Raw genomic sequence first — 18389 nt, forward strand, 5'->3', positions numbered from 1 at the left:
TTGTATTTCTTTTACTTTGTAAAATATTTCTTTAATAAAAAAATATTTAAAAAAACAATAAGGCATGTCAAAACTCAAGGATAGGCAACCCATCATATGTATTTTGGGCTATATTTTTCATCAGCACACGTAGCATGGTCAATGCTTAGCCTATCCCATTCCTTCCTTTCCCTTCAGTGGTTTAATAAGGGATATTATTCAGCCTTTAAAAACATACTTTGGATTGAAAAATCAATATGTGGAAATCTTGCATGGGAATATTTGTGGTCTTCTTCTATTAGGACACAGGTAGTCCTCATTTTAACACTGTAACTGAGCTTGGAAGTACAGCTATAAGTCATGCTGGTCGTTAAGTAGGTCATCTTATATGATACTTTTTTATGGTGGTTATTAAGCAAATCACCATGGTCATTAAGCAAATCTACAGTTGTTATCCATTATCTTTGATGGATGATTTTTGCTGGAAACTGGAAGTAAAAACCATTTTCCACAAAAAACAACAACACCCCAAACCCTAAATTACAGTCACATAACCATGGGATGCTGCAAGTGGTTTTAATTTTAAATCAACTGCTGAAAGCCCAAATGTGATCATGTGGTTGGGGAGTGGACTAGCCATCAGAACTTTGAATATAGGTGGACCAGTTCCGGCTTGCAGGGCTTCTGCGGCAGGCAGGAATCCACGATTGTGCGCGGTTTCTGCCTGCGCTCGCTGCTGGAGTGCCCTGAGCCAGCCGGCTTTGGGGCTAAGCCACCCCGTAGAGGTGGTGAAGACAGGGGAGACCTGGCAGGGTCGGGGGGGAGCCGCACCTCTCCTCCTCAGCTGGCTAAACTCCCTTTCCCGAAGGCAGTAAGAGCGGCGGTCAGAAATGGCCGCCTCAAAGAAGCACTCAGCCAGAAAAGAAAGTGCAGGAGGAAGTTAAGAAGTGAAAGTTTTTGGCTGACCGGGACAAAAAGTAACAACTAAGGTACCCTGGAATTTAAATTTTGCAAAAGATACATCGCTCCCAAAGAAGAGTCGGAAGCAGCGAACGAAAGTGAAAAGGGAAATTTTTTTTTTCCACTCTCCTTCCTCACGCTGATAACGAGAAGATCTGAATAAAGAAATCAGAAAAATCTACTTTGGCACTAAATTTAATTAAATGCCAAAGGGACAATAAAGATTTCTGAATATTAAAAAATCCTTTTTTTGTTATAAGTGGGAAGGGAGAGGAAAAGAATAAGAGCAGGACTTGGAAGGAGGAGACTGCTTGGAATTTAAAAGAACTTAAAGTTAAATCTTAACAAGACTTCTAAAGGATACATTTTAACTGGAATTTTGCAACTAAATAGTAACCCCAAGAAGAGAAAGTGAAAAAAGAAGAAAGTGTTAAAAGAAACAGCTTGTGTATATTTGGATTGTTTGGTGACTTTGGGATTTTTGGAAATCATATTTGAATGACTAAAAATAATTGGCTGGTTGCTTAAAAAAAAACATTCTACAATGGCATCACTTCTGGATGGACTGAATGAACTGGGTGAACTGAAAATCGAATTTAAAAAATATAAAGAAGAGGAACAAGAAGGAAGGGCTCTTTTGGCTCTCCTTTTCAATTCTTAGAAATGGCGATCGGTGTTTACAAGAAACAGCAAGAAAGGACTGCGCAACAAGAAGATTGGGATAAAGAAGAAGCCATTTTTAATGAACAAGTAATTCTATCTGGGAAAGAAAGGGGAAAGGGGGGAAAGAGAATGGAGAATTTAAGACTTAAAAAAACAGCCAAAAAAGGGAAAAATAATGTGAAAAGGGGATATAATGTTGGAAAGCAACATAAAAGGGGAATACAGAAGAGGGAAATGGAGATGGAGAGACAGGGGGGTAAAAAGGGGAGAGAGAAGAAGAAAGGGAAGAGAAGTTACAAAGGTCTGGAGCAAGATGTAAAGAAACAGGATTTATTCAGAGATAATGGGTGAAAATTTAACTGAAAAAGGGATTCTGTAAAGGTACATAAGATTGTATTGTTATATTTGTAATAGAAATAATGTTAGAAAATTGGAAACAACATATGATTAAAAAGTGGAATAAAATAGTCTGTGTAATTTAGTGAAACTTTTGTGAACAAAATAAATGAAATGAAATAAATGAGAGAATTGAATTAGGAAGGAATGGGAACATTTTAACTACTCAATGTTTTATAAAATATAAGTGAAGTGGGAGGGAAGTAATTATGGAAAGTTTATAAGTGTTTCCATAGAAGTATGATACTTATTTGAAAAGTAATGTGTAAAATGTTCAAGATTTAAATGAATATTAATATTAATGATAGAATTGAATTGGTATGGATTGTTGTTTTAATTATGTCATATATTTACAATTTTTTCTTTTTTAAAAATACATTGTGTAGTTTTAGAATGTACCAAGCAGAATCCAAATGAAAATTATGTATTACATTAAGTGTTATAATTTTAGGGGAAAGATATAGAGGCGTCATACTCCAATTAGTGATCACAGGAGAAATTTTGCTTAATGAGAAAAGATAATGGACAGCTGAAACAGGACAGACAAAGAATATAAGCATGATGATTTGAATTGAGATGAAATAAATAAAATAAAATTAAGAAAGTTGAAAGAGGGGAGAAGTTATATGGAAAATGTAGAATGATAATAAGATATGGAATGGAATATAAAAATGAGCATGAACTTGAATTTGTGTCTGCACGAAGAGATGTAACCTGGGATCAGGCTGCTTTCAAAAAAGATGTTTTATGTTTTTATGTTCTATGTTTTGTTTGTTTATGTTTCTTTTTAAAAATCAATAAAAAAAATTTTTTAAAAAAAAAAAGAACTTTGAATATAGGTCATAAATACTTTTGGAGGGGGGGAAATCTGTTGTAACTTTGAATGTTCACTAAGTGACTGGATGTAAGTTGAGGACTACATATGTGTACTTCAAAGTATTCTTAAGGTGAGCGGAAAGTATTCTTAATTTACTTGGGGTAGGGAAAATAAAAGTTGGCTGGTTAACTAAGTTTTGTTTCTTGTTCTCTTAGTCAATATGTTTCAGTCCCTGTAATGCACTTTGAACCAATTTATTTTATTGATGACACTTATGTAATTGACTTTCAAGGCCCACTCTTCATTGCTACTTGTATTTGTGCTAAATCCAAATTGGATGCATGCTGTTTAGCTCTCTCTAAGAAATCATTAATTCCTCAGATTGCAGTAATGACAAAAGACAACAAAATAGATTTGGGAATGTTTGTTAACTCACCATTTGGAACTTTGTGAAAAATAAATTGGGAAAAATATGAGGGGATGTGTGTGTACTTTTAAAAACAAGCAGGCAGAAAGTCTTCTTGCAGTTTTACAAATGCAATATAGGAATAATAAAAAGTACACCATGTATTAAAAATATGCTAGTAGACATTCAAATCTCTGTTTGTTTTGAACCATCATTAGATGACCTGAGATGAATCCATCTCAGTTTGAGGAGATTCTGGAAAACAAGGTTTAGCAATGGCTTCAGGATAGAGAATGTTAAAAGTAAGTTGTAAGTAACTTTTATGCCAAAGTTATTCTGGAGGTAAGAAAGACATTTGGACATAATTGGATCAGTAACCCCTCTGAGCCAAAGCATTTTGGGTAGCATTGTCCAATCAAGTCTTCAAAATCTCTATCTTTCAAAACATCAAAGATTTTCCTGCTCTGCTCTGATTGATTTAGGACAGGGGTCAGCAACCTTAAACACTCAAAGAGCCACAAAGGTCCTAACCGGAAGCCCCCATTCTATTATGGAGCTGACCAGAAGTCCAGTTCCCCCACCATAGAGTCTCCTCCTGGTGTAATGTCCTTTTTCCTCTGCCAACTGGAAGTCCGGTTCCCCCACCATAGATTCTCCTCTTAGCACAGCATCCTTTTTCCTTTTACCAACTGGCGACAGGGAGCCACAGCAGAGGGATGAAAGAGCCACCTGTGGCTCCAGAGCTGCGGGTTGCTGATTACTGATCTAGGAGAATCCTGATTATGGAACTCAGTCATGGAGATTACAACTGGCCTTTCCACTGCCATGTTTTAAATGACAACTGAAGCCATGCCTATTCACCTGTACTCTTATTGAGTTACAGCTGTTTTAAGAGCTACATCTTTTTAGAATGCTTTTGAAATGAACTTTGCTTTAAGGGTTATTTTCTAGTTGTTTAGTTTTTATTAAAGATTTTTTCCCCTTGTTTTTTGCACACCGTTCTGGGAGGACGTGTAAAATGAAAATAAATACATATATTATTGTCTGCATTAGGCTTTTGGGGGAAAAATGCAAGCAATATTTAGTAGGTTGGACTTTTTTCATCTACCCAATAATCTGACAGGGACTAGGGTTTCTTCAGAACCATATTTACCACAGAATATCGTTGTTAGCAATGTTATAACCTAGGTTATGATGCATAACCTAATTTTACTTGCTTTATTATCTAATGGTACTTTGTTTAACTTCACAAGAGTCTTGAAGGTTGGCTGTGTGTATAGTGAATATAAATGTTGATTACTACATTGAGGCCCTGATCCCATCAGGAAAAGCACTCACCTTCCATTATTCATGATACAATAGTCATCCCATTTCTAATGAAATGTGTGTACTTTCTCTACTTTCCCTAATAAGAATAGAGTGCAGCAGGAAAACAAAAAAGTTCAAATCCGCAACATACAGGCTCTGTTATAACATGAATTAATTTATTCTCTTATCAATAGGCAATCTAATTCACTGAAGTCTCTTCTCCCCCTGCTAAATTCAATTTAACCCTTCTCATATAAAATCAATTGCAATCAACCTGCCCTGCACCCCACACGTAGGAACTTTAGTGTCTTGTTCAAGGAGCTTTCAAATATTTTGGTAATGGTCCAGTGCATTATTGATCATTTAATTTTTTTCTATTCTGCTCTGATTAGTTAATTGGCATTTTCTGCAACCCTCTTGGTTTGCAAATATATAAATATGCCAGTTTTAGTTTTGTAAATTATGCTTTGGACTGGAAAAAAGGAAAAGAGAGATTGGAAGCATTTTGACTTAAGTTTACCTGCATTGTAAAGCCCTGGGAAACAAAAATCCTTGTGATCTGGAAAAGACCATGTTTCCTGTAGAGCATTTTGCTAACCCTGGATTATATGCTGAAGAGAAAAAAAAATCAATCTGAGGCATCCTTGAATACAATCTGCTTGTTAATCTGTTTGGAAACTTTTGAATTGATAAAACAGCAGCCACAATGAAGAAGCAAGTATTATCTCTAATGAGTGTTGGCACAACCTTAAATGACATAACCACTGGATATGAAGACAGGGAATTAGAGCACTGCTTGAAACTATGGAAGAAATGGTTCTTAATCAGGCAGAGAAGTTGTTTCATGGCTGTCCCTTTGAGTGACTCTTGAAAAGAATGATGTGTCATATTGGTGTACATAGGCAAGAAACACCGGGGCTGGGGGAGAGATGACAGCTTAGCTTGTACACATCTCTTTTGAAAGGTCCCTGGATTTTTCTTTATTTCTTTGTTTTTTTATGTAGCTTCAGTTCACTATTTTAAAAAGTGGGTTTATGGTACTTCAAAAATAAGAATTTGCAGTATCTTCCTTGCTGGGTTAAATCAGTTGGTATGAGATTGAGGGAGTACAGATAATCCATAGTTTAAGACCACAACTGAGCCCAACATTTCTTTTTGCTAAGCGAGACAAGGATCAAGTGAGTTTTGCCCCAATTTACGATCTTCCTTGCTACAATTGTTAAGTGAATCACTGCAGTTGTTAAGTTAGTAACACGGTTGTTAAGTTGAATCGGGCTTCCCCATTGACTTTGCTTGTCAGAAGGTCACAAAAGGGACACTGCAATTGTCGTAAATGTGAATCAGTTGCCGACTGTCTGAATTTTGATCGTGTGACCAAGGGGATGCTGCAACGGTTGTAAGTCTGAAAAATGGTCATAAGTCACTTTTTTTCAGTGCCTTTGTAACTTCAAACGGTCATTAAAGCAATGATTGTAAGTCCAGGGCTACCTGTACTTCAAAGAATGAAAGCACTGTATATACCATCATGCCGCTTGCAGGATTGGAGCTGCCCCTGTGCATGCACAGCAGCCCATCACTCACACGGCCTGGTTACCCTTCCCACCCACCCCAGCGACCCACAAAGGTTGGAGACCACTGCATAGGCAATTCATTCACAATGAAGGCAGCTGATTGTGTGAAAGTCCAATTGCTTTTGGTCGTTAATTCCATATACCTTGTGACTTGGCTAAACATTGTGGCTATTATGTGGCATTATATAGGCAGCACTGCTGGTTTGGCCCTTTTACTGCATTTGGAAATTCTGAAACTTTTAATGAAAGAATGTTTTGTTGTTGTTATCAGTTATTTCTACACAGTTGATTTATAGCATCTAATTGAATAATCCAAACATCATTGTTGCAATATATTAATAATGAAGACTGACTTCTGGACAGTTGACTCCATAAGATGCTATAAATCAGGAAACTGGAAATGGCTAATAGTTGTAAGGATATGTTCAGTTTGTTATGGGCACTTCCTATTCTCTCCTTCTTGCTTGTTCTCTCAGGATGATAAATTATTTCTTAGAATGCCAAGCAATGACTGTCTGTGTCTTGTTATAACAACTCTTACAATTTATAGCTTTGTCACATCTTGAATCTAATTGAATTTGCCTTCAACCAAGTGAATATTATTAAGCAAATGTCCAGGGATATTATGCATTTGAAAAATATAACAGTACACATAACTGCTGATCCTTTCATTCTGAAGGAAAAAATGTCAAGAATACAACACAGTGCTGGCTATACTAATATTTGGGGCAGGAATTTTTTTCTCTCTCTCTTATGAGCGAATCTAATAATCCACTTACCTTTTAGGCAATCCACTGATTTACATGCCACCTGATCCCTATGATTAGCAGTGCACCTCTAAACCTCATCTTGTCTACTTTCTTAGGAATTAAAAATGTCTATGTTTACTTATGTACTCAGTGAGCGCAACCTGCCCTTCTCAGGGAAGCTTCTAACCTCATTAGAAGATAAGTAGTAAAATTAGGAAGCTATTTAAAACTCTTTGATCTGAAAGTGGAGCTTTTTAACCTGAGTTATGGCAATAATATCGCTGCCTTTGGAGGAACTTCTGTGCTTTGAAATAGTTCTGGAATGACACAACTACCGTATGTGGTCATTTCTCACACCCATTGTCTACAGCTCAGCTTCCTTTGAGATCATGCTATCTCTTAAGTCAAAAACTGATGATTTTAGGCCTGATGACACGTCCAAATTTGTCATAGTTCTGCTGCTTCACCAAGCACGGTGATCATTTCTATGCTCACCGGCTGCTTCTTCATGGGGGGAGAGGGAGACGGGGGAGAGAGAAGGCTCAGCAAGTTAGCACAAGTGAAAGGAAGTGAAGTGGGAATTAATTTTCTGAGCATGATTGGTGTTAGAACAAGCACTGAACAAATGAATTGGTTTGTGGGAAATGGATCTCATAGAGCTCGGCCATATTAAAGTACCAGAAAAAGACTGCTGCTTCCCCCTGCTTTTTAAAAGGCCCCTATTAGAGTTATTGTCAAGTGACAACATGGCTGGCTAGTTAGACAGAATGTGTTTTTTGTGGCTATCTTAAAAAACATTTGCTAAAGTAACTCTGTCTCCAGTGATTGAATTGGGAACTTAAGGCCTGTTTTGAAATCATATGCCTATCCAAGGACAGGACTATAGATATCAACAAAGAGCACAACGGGTGCAGTCAGCTATTTTTTAGAGCTGATGAAATAATGGTACAAGGTTCTTGTTTTCAAAGAAGACTAGAACTAGCCAACACATGTGCAGAACTTCTGGGCATTTGGCTTGGTGTGGACTGAAGGATACATGTCTCTGTCCCTTCTTATACCACTGAGCTTGCTAAGAGCCATGCTGCATGTGAAGTACTCAGCTCTGCTCAGCAAGGCTGTTTTTTTTCTTTTTTAATAAATTCAGCATGGGAATCTCAGTCCCATATCTGGATCATCAGTATAGGTCCGTGATGGTGAACCTATGGCACACGTGCCGGAAGTGGCATGCAGAGCCATTTCTGCCAGCATGTGAGCCGTCGCCCCAGATCAGGGCCCCTGCACATGCGCCTGCCTCCCTCCAGCCAGCTGATTGTCAGGTATCTGCCACGCATGCGCAGAGGCACGGGGCACACGTGGAGGGGTTGCATGTGCATGCACAGGGGGGCAGGGGGAGCATGGGGAGGTCATGCGCACATGCGCAGGGGCACACATTGCATTATGGATGTAGGCACATGCACATGTGCACTTTCAGCACACAATGACGAAAAGGTTGGTCATCACTGGTATAGATGATAAGAACCTCTTTCTGGTGCTTCCAATCCAGGATGAAATCTCCTTGTTTCAGCTATTTTCTTTGTCCCAGAAATAAATTGCACCTCTTTTGGCAATAGGTGTTACTAATTCAAAGGGAGTACAATAGCAATACTTATTTTTTTAATTTTCCTCCCCAAAATGAATTTATTCCTTTCGTTTCTGTATTACAGTTCCTTCCTTTTGGGGTTTGGTGAATTCAGCTTGGAATCTTTGCTCCGTTGGAAAACGGCAATCACCAGTCAATATAGAAACCAGCCATATGATCTTTGATCCCTTCCTTACCCCACTTCGAATAAACACAGGGGGTAGAAAGGTAAGGATGTGCTTGTACTTTTTTTAAAATATATTTTTATTAAATTTCTTTTGTTACATCGTAAAACATCATGGTATCAACAACGTTCTTGGCATCTATACAGGTTTTTAGTTTAAATATCATAATACATTTGTCTACTACTAAATAATAGCTTTAACTATAATTACTATTGTTATATCTTTATATAATTTACATAATTTTGTTTTACTTTCTTAAGGGTTGTTTCAATTAAAATTTTTGTCTCATTTCTTAGTTCTGTTTGTTAGCCTTTTATACCAATTATTCCAAATTGAAAAGAATTCAGTACTTTCTGTTACTTTGTGTATTATTAGTTCTTCATTAGGGGTATTTGGTGTTTTCCATACTTGTACATGTGCTTGTACTTTTAAGTGTCAACATAATAGGCATGTTTTTAACTTTTCTTTTCTTTTCTTTTCTTTCTTTCTTTCTTTCTTTCTTTCTTTCTTTCTTTCTTTCTTTCTTTCTTTCTTTCTTTCTTTCTTTCTTTCTTTCTTTCTTTCTTGATATTCATTTCATGTTTGTGCTGTCCTTGTGCTGTTTATATATGTGTGTATAATTGTTATTAATGATTTTTTAAAAGGAAGATTAAAATGAATATAAAACTAATATTTAGATATATCCTTCTGACACTATTTAAATGGTGCTTCATTTGTCAAAACCACCAAGACATTAATTTTCATCACAGAAGTTCTCTCACCAACAATGACAGTTTTAAATTCTTTCCTTTTAAAATATATATTTTAACTTCATTCCATATCCTAACATAGTTATTTTGAAATAACATACAGTTCATTTTTGTCATAGTGATACCCAGATATTTTATCTTCTTCTCAATCTTAAATCTCTATTCATCAATTCTGTGTGCTCTTCTGTTTTCATATTTTTGTTAGCATCTTTATTCTCTGTTTAATAATTTTGAAACCTGCTCATGCACCAAGTTATTTTCATTTGTCCATTATTTTAATTCCCCTTAACAGAAACTTTCAGAACCAAAATCAAGTCAGCTTTAACTCATAAGATTCTTTTTTTTTAATATTTACTTCCACAATCTTCTCATCTTATCTTACATTGCTATTCATTATTTCAATAATTAGAATAAACAAGAGATGAATGGGCACTCCTGTCTTGTTTCACTTTGTATCACCCAATGTTCGTTAGATCTCCATTAATAATTATTTGTGATTTCTATAAAGTTAGAATTGATCTTACCATGTAATAAAGTCTCTCCAGAATTCCCATTTTCCAAAACCTTGAATAGGAAAGTCCATTTAAAGATTTTCAAAGACCTTCTCTGCATCTAAGAAAATTAATGGGACTTTGTTTTTTATTACATTGTTCCAAATATTCCAAAATGTCCATACATTTCTAACATGGTGCTTTAACTTTCTTTTTAAGTAAAAAAAAAATTCACATTGATTCTCATTAATGAATTCTTGCAAGATTATTTTCAGTCAATCAGCTAGAATCATTGCCAACAAGGTGTAACTATTAATAATATTGGTGAATGGAATGGAATATAATAGAACAGAACAGAACAGAACAAAATAGAATAACACAGTTGGAAGGGACCAACCCACTGCTTAAGCAGGAAACCGTATACCACTTCAGACAAATGGTTGTCCAGTCTCTTCTTAAAAACTTCCAGTGTTGGAGCATTCACAACTTCTGGAGGCAAGCTGTTCCACTGATTAATTGTTCTACCTGTCAGGAAATTTCTTCTTGGTTCTAGATAGTTCCTCTCCTTGATTAATTTCCATCCATTGCTTCTTGTCAAAGGTGCTTTGAAGAATAGCTTGACTCCCTCTTCTTTGCAGCAACCCCTTAAATATCAGAACATGGCTATCATGTCACCCCTCATCCTTCTTTTCATTAAACTAGACTTACCCAGTTCCATCAACTGTTCTTTATATGGTTTAGCCTCTAGTCCCCTAATCATCTTTGTTGCTCTTCTCTGCACTCTTTCTAGAATCTCAACATCTTTTTTACATCGTGGTGACCAAAATGGGATGCAGTATTCCAAGTGCTTACCAAGGCATTATACAATGGTATTAACACTTCGTCTGATCAGTGTTCATGTATAGTTAGTTTCTTGTTAAAAACCCTTGACACTTTTTTCTGTCTTAATGCTATATTGGCCGCTTTCCACATCTCTAGTATCTTTCTTCCCAGTGGGATATAGAGTTCATCCTAGAGCTTTGTAAAGGTTGTAAAAGTTCATGGTCAAAACATTTATAATAAAAACATGATAATCCATCCAGTCTAGTTATCTTTTCTAGTTTAATCTTTCACGTACTACCCTCATTGTTATAGATCCATTCATAATCTGTCTCTGTTTTTCTGTAATCTTCAGTAAAGGGATTTATTTCTTTAGATATTCATCTATTTTCTCTAGAAAGATGTCACTTTCTTTATACAAACTGGAATAATATTTTAGCATATAGGTAGTCCTTGACTTACAACCATTCATTTGATCGCCATTCAAAATTACAACGGTAGTGAAAAGAAGTAATTTGTGCTGTTTTTCATCACTGATGCCTGTTGCAGCCCATGGTCACGTAATCAAAATTCAGGGACTTGGCAACTGGCATGTATTTATGATGGTTACAGAATCCTGGGGTCATGCGATCACCATTTGTAACTTTCCCACTCAGCTTCCAACAAGCAAAGTCAATGGGGGAAGCCAGATTCACTTAACAACTGCATGATTCACTTAACCATTGAGGTGCTTAACAATTGTGACAAAAGATATCGTAAAATGGAACACAACTCACTTAGCAACTTCCTTGCAGAGCAACAGAAATTTTGGGCTCAATTGTGGTTGTATGTCGAGAACTACCTGAATATATAATGTGTGTGTGTGTATCTATATCTATATCTATATCTATATCTATATCTATATCTATATCTATATCTATATCTATATCTATATCTATATATCTATATCTATATCTATATCTATATCTATATCTATATCTATATCTATCTATCTATCTATCTATCTATCTATCTATCTATCTATCTATCTATCTATCTATCTATCTATCTATCTATCTATCGTAATGTATATATAATTTTTATGAAAATCTTCAGACCAGAAGATAAAACTAAGAAAGTAGTAGAAATTAAGAGGGGAGGGGGAGAAAGAAATCAAAGGAAAAGATGAAAAAAGGAAAAAAAGTTAAAAGAAAAATGGAAAAGAAAGAAAATATTAAGAAGTGCTTCCACTATTCTTCACAGGAGTTATAAATACGAATGTATTTTAATTTCTTTCTCTAAAGTTACATTATATTATCTTCTTTTTATAATGTATTCTATCTCATTATCAAAACTGTAAATCAAAAATTCAGTTCCATTTTTACACGAAGGGTCCATAAGAGGTTTCCAATCAGCAATAAATATAGATAATGTCTATTCTGTAATCAAATAAGTTAATTTATCCATTTCAGCAAAACCTTTCAATTTCACCTATCATTCCTTTATAGTGAATGGTATTGAATCTTTCCATCTTTATGCATACAGTAATCTTGCTAACATGATCATATATTGAAATAATCTTCCATGGCTTTTTCCTAACTGTTAGAAATTGAATAATATTGATGAACTGCTTTTTGTATGGCTGTCCATTAATATTATATCTCCCTCTTATAATTTCTATATCATTTTCTCTTTTATTTCTTTTTCTAATTTTTATCATAGCCACTTCCTTGGTTTATTTGCAAAGTCAATTTTTTTTTTGCTTTACATAATGCTAATTATTTTCATTTATTATTAACATAGATAATTGTTGTTTTAAAAAAATATTAATTTATTGAGAAATACTTGTCTAGAAATTTCTTTAATTCTTATTTTCCCTATCTCATCCACAATTGCTGGTGTTTTTCTTGACTGTTTTTTTTTTTAAGTTCACTACTAGATTATAAAAAAATAAAGTTTAATAAAGGCCTTACTTACATCGCAAATCATTTTTAAAATCTGTAAAAAATAAAAGGTAAAGGATTTGTCGACAACTATAGGGGGCAGTGCTCATCTCCACTTCAAAGCCATAGAGCCAGCCCTCTCCAAAGATATTTCCATGGTCATATGACTAGCATGATATTTACTTCCCACCAAAGTGGTACCTATTTATCTACTTGCATTTTCATGCTTTTGGACTGCTAGGTTGGCAGGCATTGGGGAGAAGATGGGAGCTCGGATCTGGAACCTGTACTGTCGGCTTTCCAGCTGACAGCCCAGTGTTTTAACCACTGAGCTGCCACGCTGCCCCTTTTAAAACAGTACCTTTACTTAAATCATTTTTAAAAAGCTCCTTTAATTTCTGTTTACAGTTCTTCTCTATTGTTTTCTTTCCGTAGCAATATTTTTTAATCTCTTTTACTTATCCTTTTACTCTTACTTTTCTTTTTCTAAACCAAAGCTCACAGGTTAGTGATCTTAAAAAGTGTACTGTATTATCTCTACTTAAGAAATCTAAGTAGCCAAGTTATTTGAAATACAAATCATGTCTATCATAGAACAAGATACACAAAAAATTCCACTTGAAAATGATATAAATGAAGCCCTAGATAAGAACCTGTCCATGCTGGTTAGACAGTATATAGTTAGTTTAGGAATGAGAGCTGCCCCCTTAAGGGAATGCTTAATGGGAAATGTAGTTAATACCTCATGGGAGATGTAGTTTATGTCATGTGGTCACATCTGTAATCCTGACTGGTTACTGACTTGATCTCTGGTTGGACTGGGGGAGTTTTGGGGCATTCTTACCTGGATCCCAGCATCGTGCTGGAGTTTTCCTTTGCTATAATGCTATGGGATGAAGAGCACCATCTTTTCACATTATTGAGGCAACTATTGAGGCAAAGGTTGGACATTAGATGAATCTCAACATAACTGTGAGTTATACTTTGAGGATGCCTAATAAAATCCAATAAGCTAACTTTGCATGGCAGCCTTTGTAGTGTTGAACTGCTTGTCCTGAGCTGTTCCAGGAGTTTAGGGACATGAAAGAAAAGAAATGCAAAGAAAAAAATAAATTCTTTAAAATTCAGAAATTTAATTCTTAAAAATTAAGATAGAAATAAAAAGAGAATATGGGAATAATTATATATATTAAAATGGGATATGTTATTCTGTGTGTATCTTTTTAGATTTATGACATTTTGATTGGAGAAATGTAACATATTGGGACTTCCTTATTTGGTGCTTAAGCTTTTTGCTTTAAGCTGTTTTTTTTCCTATTCTGATTGTTTAGTATCTAAATGCTGAGTATCTTATTGTGTGAGGTTTTTTTCTTCCAAAGGAGAAACTACCTGTTAGATTTAAGTTTTACTCATTTTATGTTAAATTGTTAGGATTATTTTATATTTATGACTATTTTAAATTGAGATGTGAATGGAATATGTTTCTATTTGGGACAGTTAGCTCTGGAATACCGTGTTTCTCATATAATAAGGATGGGTCTTATTTTTTTTTGAGCCCCCAAAAATGGCTAGGCCATCTTTTCAGGGGTGACTTAATTCCCCCTTGCATCCTTAGGTGGGTGGGCAGCGACAGCTTGGATGTTGACCTTGGCATTGGTGGGGCACTTTGTATTGGGAGACCATTGCTTTCCCTTCTCCCTGTGCTGCTGCAGTGTTTGGAGCAACGCTGCGGCATTTGGTGCAGCCACGCAGCATTTGGCGCAGCCACACGGGGCCGGCCAGGGCTCCTCCCTGCAACCGGACCCCAGTGGAGACACTCGGCTTCAGGCGCTCCTGTCGCCGCCTTCCTGGGCATCGTTTGAAGGCAAAGCCCATTCTTTTAAAAACAACGCCCTACGCGCCGGAGCCAGGCAGGCTGGGCAGAGCTGGGAAAGCGAGCCGCGGGTGCGCGCCCACCTGCCAAGCAAAAGAGCTTGGCCGACCTGAGCTTGGCTTCCTTCCCAAGTCCCTCCAGCCCGACTCCGAAGGGGCCACCGGGAGAGGCCGCCCGAGGCAGTGATAGCGCCCACCCATCCGTGGACAGAGAGGCAAGGCAACGGCCTGCACCATGTCCTCCTCCGAGCTGAGCCCTGCAGAGTGAGCACCTCTGCCCGATGCCTGTGCCGCTGCAGCATTTGGAGCTGCCGGCGCGTTTGGGGATGCCTGGAGATGGGGACGAGCTGGGCGAGGGGTGGAAAAAACGGGCTTCAGGCTCTCTCTGCTGGACTCGCCGGCCAGGGAAGCAGTGCTGCTGTCGCCTTGCCTCCCTGTCCATGGACAGGTGGGCGCTATCGCTGCCTCGAGCAGCCTCTCCCAGTGGCCCCTTCAGGGTCAGGCTGGAGGGACTTGGGAAGGAAACCAAGCTCAGGTCAGCCCAGCTCTTTCACTTGGCAGGCAGGCGCGCACCCGTGGCTCGCTTTCCTGGCTCTGCCCAGTCCGCCTGGCTCTGACGCGGCCATGGTGGGATGAGCAGAGGGCCTTGGCCAGAGCTCCGCTCCCGGGCAGGAGGGCCCGCCTGTCAGCTGCGCTGGGTGCCCCAGGCGAAGCTCTTCACAATCTGCCCAGTGCCAGGCAGGGATGGCAGCTGGGCGCTTCTCCCAGGGTGGACTGATCCTGTGCTGTGGCCCCAGGAGATTTGCCTCCCCACGTGGGGTTGGGCTGTCCTCTCAGGCAGGGGAGGCTTTGTCGTACTGGTAGTAGGGCGTCATTTTTAAAAGAATGGGCTTTGCCTTCAAACGATGCCCAGGAAGGCGACGACAGGAGCAGCTGAAGCCGAGTGTCTCTGCCGGGCTCCAGTTGCAGGGAGGAGCCCTGGCTGGCCGTGCGTGGCTGTGCCAAACACTGCGTGGCTGTGCCAAATGCCGCGTGGCTGCGCCAAATGCTGTGGCGTTGCTCTAAACACCATGGCAGCACGGGGAGAAGGGAAAGCAACAGTGGTGGAAGGTCTCCCGATACGAAGTGCCCCACCAATGCCGAGGTCAGCACAGGCAGCACCATATCCGGGTGTGCAACAAAAGTACTTCCTAACGGCAAGCCCCCCCAGCCATTCCCCCCCATTTCGCATGTTTTAATATAGGCCTTAATTTGGGGGGAGGGGCTTAATTTCATTTTATACCTATAAAACATGCTGGGACTTCCTATTGGGGGAGGCCGTATTGTTGGAGAAACACGGTAGTTTGGAATGGGTTGAGTATTAGAATTTGAATCTTTTTTTAAAAAGAGAAATGTCTGTTATGTTAAATCTTCGGTTTGTTTTGTTTATAGAGTGGTACCTTTTTTGCCTTTTAAATGGCGTTTTGCCTATGACTGAAAGTCTAGATCAGAAAAGTTGTGAATGTAAATTAAGCTGATGGAATCCACCAATCAGTTCCCTTGATGTCTACATCAATATAGTAAGAGCAGTACCATTTGCTGGTCTCAATTGTGTTATAGAAGAGGGATCTGCAATGAAGGAAGTACAGTTGTGCTTTTTGTTTTTGTTTACCCAAAGGCTACATTAATGTGACTATCTGCTTTTGCCCTGTGATTGCAGGCCCCATAATGACCCATACCAGTAAATGCAAGCTATTACCAGTTCAGTTTTTCTCCTTCCATTTCCTATCCTGGGATTTCCCATGTTCAGAAAAGTAGGAGAAAAATCCAGTATTGACACTGCTTTCCGTTTGGTATCCATACACCTCTAGCAACTCAGCTGAAATGAAACTGGAAAGTAGGGAATGAGTACGATTTCTTATCTTAATTTAATTGGCATTTAGAGTGCATGGATTTTGTCTCCTGAACTAATAAGAGACATAAAGGAAATTAAGAGGGAGGTGCAATTTGAAAAGAATAGAATAGAGCAGTGGATACCTCTGTATGATATAGAAGGTGTTTCAGACACTATCACACATAGATAGCATCCTTCTGCTGCTCTTTTAAAACAGCTCAGCTAATCCCAATTTGTGGCAGCCACAGATTCAATCTGAAGTAACTTGAACCCAAGTTGAATCTTGATTTAGCTAAGATTCGACTGGATCTAGTGAATATTTCTAATTCCAAACCACCATTTATGCCAATGGTAATAGGAACAGATACATACTGCAGATAGGAAACGTTTCCCTTCAGGTTCCCAGAAAGCCGCTGGTACAAAGTAGGCCGCTTTTTGGCCTGTTGAATCAAAAGTTATACAGGACTGATCTGGCTGAATCTCCCCTCTATTTCTGCTGTTCTGAAGACCAACAGATCCTCAAGACGTTCATCGGACATTTGGTTGACTGTTGTTTAGGCTTGATCCCTTAATTTTGTTGGGGTTTTCAGATGTCGTTGAGGATCCATCCAAATAAAGTAGCAGAGGTAAAGTTTGGCAGAATAAAGGGGGAAATGCAAAATAAAATGCTCTGTTTTTAGGACCCAGAAAGAGACAGTACCTTTAGAACCTACCTTGCACGTTGTACATGAAAATGAATATGAAGGAAATAGAGTACTGTGACCTTCCAGATGTGGCTGGACTTTTCTATCATAGTGGCTGTGGGTTATGCAGTCTGATCGAATGTAAAGTCCCATAACATATGGAGGCCTCAGGAGAAAGCACTCCTTTCCCCCTCTTCTCTCACTATGCACACTTTCTAAATGATCTTTCCTTCATTATTCACTCTGCTGCATTCTCTTATTATGAAGAGACTCTTCAATTCTATAAGACTGCATGCTGCTAGCATTCTTAATTGGATTCCAGGATCTGAAACAGCAGCTTGCAATTCTTAATGAGTTTACACGCAGATGTAGAAGAAATGGACAGAAACTTACAAGTTACAGTTCTCTCATCATAATGCTTTGCTTTTATTTTATTATATTCATGTGTAAAACATCTATGAAAGGCCCATTTTTAGATAAATGCTTGTTAATTTACCCCTTGCATTCATCTATGCTTTACAGACCAATGAAATGTAATACCATTTTCTCTAGTCTGTCTAGATATTTACAATAACTGTGCAGCATTGGAGCAAACAAAATGTTTTATTAAGCAACAAGTGAAGACCGATGTCCGTCAAACAATAAATAATGTTTGCCTCTAGCTCCAAAATGGTTTGTGAGGTTTGTTGCTGCTGCTGCTGCTGTGTTAAAGCTAAAGAGATCCAGCTGCTCCCTGAAGAGGACTGCTACATGCTAAGGCTGTATAAGCAAACTTGGTACTTATTTGCAAGAGCTTGGATGTTGAAGTTCAAATTGCCAGGAGCCTACATTGTTAAATGTACTTGGATATTAAAGAAAATGCTTTTACTGCTTTCTTCATTGGTTCAACAGTCTCATGATTTATGAGACATTAGACCAGTGGTGGTTAACCTTTTAGGCACCAAGTGCTGAAACGGGAGAGCGCGTGCCAAAAAGGCACTGAGTGCTGAAATGCGCATGCACGTACCAGAAACCAGAAGATCAGCTCCCAGCGCATGCATGCGCGCTGGCCACCTGGTCTTCTGGTTTCTAATATGCATGTGTGTGCGAAGACCAGCTGGCTGGCACATGCATGTGTTCCAGGGAGCTGCTTTTCCAGTTTCCGGCGCTCCTGCACTTGCACGAAGATCAGCTGGCCGTCACGCATGCGCACGTTGGAATCAGGAAGAACAACAGCCAATGGATGGCATGCCCAGAGAGATGGCTCTACAGGCCACTTCCGGCACACATGGCATAGGTTCGCCATCATGGAGTTAGACCCTTGCCCCATTCATTTTTAAATTTGACTA

The 18389-nt window shown here is 38.4% G+C and overlaps 1 protein-coding gene across 4 annotated transcripts in view; it reads left to right on the forward strand.

Moving 5' to 3' along the window:
- The window catches only part of CA10 (carbonic anhydrase 10 (inactive)), a 389056-nt gene that overhangs the window by 149771 nt on the left and 220896 nt on the right, over window positions 1-18389 (forward strand). For all 4 annotated transcript variants that reach the window (XM_087956234.1, XM_026681334.2, XM_087956235.1 and 1 more), the window contains one exon: window positions 8553-8695. In XM_087956234.1, coding sequence (XP_087812360.1) covers window positions 8553-8695 — 143 coding nt within the window. The remainder of the gene's footprint in view (window positions 1-8552; window positions 8696-18389) is intronic.

Source organism: Notechis scutatus, chromosome 2, assembly GCF_049901735.1.
Source record: "Notechis scutatus isolate UNSWTSFEM ecotype Mainland chromosome 2, rNotScu1.2, whole genome shotgun sequence".
NCBI lineage: Eukaryota > Metazoa > Chordata > Lepidosauria > Squamata > Elapidae > Notechis > Notechis scutatus.